General features: G+C 38.6%; 1 protein-coding gene across 2 annotated transcripts; it reads left to right on the top strand.

Moving 5' to 3' along the window:
- Positions 1 to 894: 894 nt before the first annotated feature.
- Positions 895 to 3417, top strand: LOC116174969 (RE1-silencing transcription factor B-like). 2 transcript variants are annotated; one of them, XM_031493008.1, is made up of 2 exons: positions 895 to 1027; positions 1075 to 3417. In XM_031493008.1, exon 2 carries the CDS (start codon positions 1099 to 1101, stop codon positions 2158 to 2160), a length of 1062 nt encoding a protein of 353 aa, XP_031348868.1. In that variant the 5' UTR covers positions 895 to 1027; positions 1075 to 1098; the 3' UTR covers positions 2161 to 3417. The 2 variants fall into 2 exon arrangements, with proteins under 2 accessions (XP_031348868.1, XP_031348869.1); XM_031493009.1 differs by having other exon boundaries at positions 932 to 1027; positions 1086 to 3417.
- Positions 3418 to 5086: the final 1669 nt, after the last annotated feature.

Here is a 5086-nt window from a genome sequence, read left to right as displayed (position 1 = left end):
ACGGACCTCATGAAAAAGATCCGTGTTTCGAAAAAGGATACACGAAATCAAGCAAATGAATGAAAACTCGGAATTTCAACAAAATATATTTGTTTGCTTGCCTGAAAATGAATCAATGAATGAACGGCTTTTATATGCCATCAGGACCCTGCGCTGATTAATTTGTTCTATAATCTTCTGTCATTTCCTTTGTACTTCCAGTTCTTTATCATCACCTGCGTTCATCATCAAGTTGTTGGTCAGTCCTTTTGTTATTTCCACGCAATAACCTTTACTGTCTGGCATTCTTTCTAAGTGAATTAACGATATTATTCTTTTGATAAATTTTAATTTCATTTTTTAGTCTTTCATAATATTCTCTTTCCTCTATATTTTCGCAACGTCGCTGTCCCCATAAGGATTTCATCCGGTGTAGGTCTTCCTTTTCTAAAACCAGCCTTTGACTAAAAACTAGCGGTTTTTCAGACTTTAGCAATATGGTGGTGACCAGAGCGCGTTTTGGCCACATTTTTCGACCATTGGTCGAAATCGGTGTTTGTTCCGTTACTTAAAGTCACTAAATATAGAAAGTACCGCAATCCATTGGGCTCGTGTGTTAGAGAGAGAACGCATGATTTTTGCCCAAAAATGGCGGAAGTTACCAGATTTTGGTAACTTTAATGTTAGGAATTGTTCCACCTGTTTGGAGATATCTGTATATATTTTTATAAAACATGACAGTACTATGAAGTTAGGTTATAAAAAATTACAGCTATTCAGATTTTATTTGTCAATTTTTTAAAGTTGGCAGCAAATTTGCCCAAAAATGGCGGATGATTGCGGTACTTTCTATATCTAGTGACTTTACCGTTACTCAGAAACGACTGCCATCTATTGTGGTCACGTGATTTTCAGTATGAAAAAACCGCGAATGTGGTGTGCTAATCAACTGTGACGTATCGACGGTAGAATCGACACTTCCATTAACCTACGTAGATGGCAAACAAAATATTTTGCTCTAGATTACGTTTAATAGATTATTTAGCACGTAAGTAATTTAATTTAAAAATTCCTTCAAATTCTTTTCTCAAATAGGTGTACAACAGCCTAATTATAATAATGTCTAATGAAATAAAGACGGAAATCCTCTTTATCAAGGAGGAACCAGACACAGAGTTTAATTTAGGTGTCACAGAGCAAAAGTTTGTTATAAACTGTGATAGCTACTATGTCAAAGAAGAAGATACTATCAACAATGGAGATACAAATTACTTTGAAGCTGCAACAAGTCCAACAATTGGCAAGTGTGAAAGTGATCGAGTAATCAAGTACGAGATATTTAAATGTGACTATTGTAAATATGCAACAAACTTTAAACATCGTTTGTCAATGCATATGAATGCTCATCACAATTTTCAATGTGCCTACTGTGATTATGTAGCCAATTTTAAAAGCCGCCTTAAGAGACATGTGGATTGCCATCACACGAAAAGTCAATTCAAATGTGACCAGTGTGATTTTGTAACCAAATTGAAATCGTACCTTAGCGAGCACGTGAATTGTCAGCACAGTCTGAATGAATTCAAATGCAACGATTGTACATATGTAACAAAATCAAAGATCTACCTAACCAAGCATGTTAACGGTTGTCGTGGATTAAAGAAATTTAAATGTACCCACTGTGATTACGTGACGAAATGGAGGAAATGTTTAACAACACATATGAATGGTCGTCACAGCGGAAATGAGTTTAAATGCAACCTGTGCGATTATGTAACAAAGTGGAAAAGCTACTTGACTAAACATGTAAATGGCCTTCATGGTTCAACCGAATTTAAATGTGACCAGTGTAAATACGTTACAAGTTGGAAACATCATCTCGCAAGGCACGTGAAAGGCCGTCACAGTTTGATTAGATTTAAATGTGACGGATGCAATAATATCGCAAAATCGAAACACGGGTTCATCATGGATGAGAATGAATGTTCTATTGCGAGTGAATTACAATGTGATCAGTGTCATCAAAAAACCTATGGGAGACGTGTCTTTTACCGTGCTCTCCCATATCCTGATGGTTCTAATGAGTTCAGATGCGGAAATTGTGGATATATGACAAAGAGGAAGTGGAGTTTAATAGAGCATGTGAAGGCAAAGCATTTAGATGTACCGTTGTACAACTGAAGCTATTGTGAACATAAATAAAACCTGTGGTTGTGATCCGTGTGTACCTCGCACATTTTTTTACAGAGAATTTTGATTAGCAATTGTGATGTTGTCGTTTCATGCACAGGATGTTTAGTGTGCAGTTTTGTCCTGTACCTACATGGTTGTTTCAAGTTCATTAGAATTTGTACAATAGATACATTGTAAAATATTGTTGAACTGACGGATCTTATTTTTTACCACCAGCAGGTTAATAAGGGAGGTATTTCATTGGGGTAAAAATCATACATAGATGGTAAAAATGCTTCCCTTACAAACTAAAGACCAATGAACAAAACGCATCACTCCCCCAGTGAGTCACCAACAGTAAGTATAGGGTAAGTCAAGATTGCAGTGCTGGCTTGGGCGACTCCTAGGATGAAGGTGATGGTCACCTTGCCTAGGATCATTACTGAGATGTCTATAACCCGTTAAATACCCTGTATATTTCAACGTCGGATGCAACCGGTCAAGTAGTTGGAGATTCTCGGAACATGAGCCACCGCCATCACCACCTGTGGATATTTTTTAATTTTTTTCGTAATTTCTGCAGGATGTTTGGGATTTGGGTGCTTTGCGTCACTTGTTGATTGTTAAAGCAAAGAGTACCCGTTAAAGCTTGTTGGTGGTGGGCTTATTGTATTTTGAGTTGTATTTATAGAGTTTAGCTTTGTTTTTGGGTTTGTGCGTTAAGATTCAACCACTGTGGTGTCGGGTAAAGTATTTTATGTGGTTTACTCTTATGTACTTATATGAATTGTGCCATTTGTTAATTCAGATATTTTCCATCTACCATTCTGCTAATATGTAATTTACAACATGCGAGGTGTTAACGAATATCCATGTGCTTGTGGAAGTCTCTGATATCTCAGGTTTAAACCACATTTAACTCAGTTACACAGTGCACTGGGGTGTACCTATGTAGAACATCGACTTCCGTGAAGTAGGGCATGCAATGCTAGGTGTATTTAGTTTAGGGTGACTCGTAACATTCGCGAATGCGTGTGCCTTGTTGTATGTAACTCATATCTTTCTACCGTGAGAGGGAGCTCGGACGCTAGAATAGAAAGGTATTCTAGAGCTAAGACATAAAAGGATCTGAGGGCCCTCGAACCTCCAACTTTAGGGACGAAGTGCTGTAACCAAGGCCGTCCTACCCATCTCTTAACCATCTTCAGTTTTGTGTCGTTACGTGACCGATGTCAGGGGAGTGTTACGAAGCACGGGTAGTAGTTCCGGAAGTCTGGGGTTTATACCAATGTCATTATGTGGAAACTGAGCATAATTGGGGGCCCCACGAGCACACGGTATTGTCATAACTGCCTATTGTTACGTCACAACATGAATAATTGATAAGACATGTTTTTACGAACTTCACACCACTCTATTCGGTATATAATGATATGAATAACTAGTAAGGTGACTTATATCAATAAATGCATGAATGTGGTGCCCCTTTAACTGCGCTACGGGTTAATAGGCAAATCTGCCAGCCCAATTCCTAATAATATAACCGTGAAACAGGAGGGCAATCAAGCGAAGACGCTGGCCCAAACCTAACGAATAACCAGGTTCCCCACCCAATGACTAACTAAAAAGTGTCTTCTATCCGCGATTAAAGGAAAGTACATGACATGTTGTGACGAATACTCTACGCATACTGTTCAAACGTACCCTGCTACTTGAATTCATTCATTAATTAAGGCAGTGTTACATGTCCTGCTTAGGTGGTTGGTGTTTTAATTTACTTGTGATTAGCATAGTTTGTGTTTTATTCAAGGCCAAGGTTTTTTCTCAAGTCGCGCTCTTTTTCCTTGGTAGTCTGCTTTTGCGAGAGTGCGGCACCTTTAGGTTTTGCTTGCTTTGCTTTTAATGTACCACACTCAAATTCCCGGGTTTTCAGAATAACTTTATAATAAATAAACTCGCAGACATTACAGCGTTTTATTTGAGTGTTCCCGCCCGACTGGGTCCCGAGTCATTGTATTAGCTTCGTGTAACGTAAGGGGGCCCTACCTTAGACGATGAGATCACGTGCCGTTCTTTTGTTTGAATTTTGAGCGGGAACCGTGTTTTGATACTGGGATTGCAGCGTTGCCACTTTGCCGTGAAATCTGTCATCTTCACTTCGAGCCTGGGGTGGGTTAAGATCAGTACATTACATAAGGCAAGATAGATTATTAGGTATGTGAGTGATTTTGGTAATTTAGAAAATGCTTGATTTTGAAGTCGACAAATACTTTTCAATAACATGGTTCTGATTTTGTTTTTTCGCTTGTTCTAGCTATATCTAGCGATGTCTTGCCATCGTAGAAGTAGATCCTTTTAAAAGAATCTCTCTGTAGGTATGGTATATACAATACTCATTTACTACCAGCCCTTGCACGCCCATCCACCACTTATTATGATTTGCATCTGCAGCAGGGTGATAGATTAGTCCCGCCTGCTTGACGAGCCGCCACTGAAATGTATGGAACCAAGTATGCTGCGTCAATTGATGACGACAGCGGTTTTTGGTAACTTGTTGTAATTGTAACCTTGACCTTGTGTCGACAGGAATTTAGGTCACAGCTGTTCTCAACAGTTATTCTTTGTCGTGTTCGTCCCTAATCCATTCTGAACGTACTTTTGGAAAATCAATGTGGCGCATATTGTCTGCAATGCACTTTCATATTGCCTTGCGGAAAAAGTTGTAAAATTTTATTAGGAACGGAATTTATTGCATATAGCTCCTTTATGTACATTGTAAACATTGCCAATTGCTTTGCAAATTGATTACGTATTTTCTGCAATTACCAATTCGTTGTGTTAATACCTGGTTAATACCACAAAGTGTAAATTTCTATGGCTGCACCGCCTAAGGCAAAGTTGAAACTCGTCAATGGGAGATACCCAAACAGTTTGA

This window comes from Photinus pyralis, unplaced genomic scaffold, assembly GCF_008802855.1.
Source record: "Photinus pyralis isolate 1611_PpyrPB1 unplaced genomic scaffold, Ppyr1.3 Ppyr1.4_LG6, whole genome shotgun sequence".
Lineage (NCBI taxonomy): Eukaryota > Metazoa > Arthropoda > Insecta > Coleoptera > Lampyridae > Photinus > Photinus pyralis.
The sequence above is the reverse complement of the archived record's forward strand: the minus strand, read 5'-3'. Positions and strand labels throughout refer to the sequence as shown.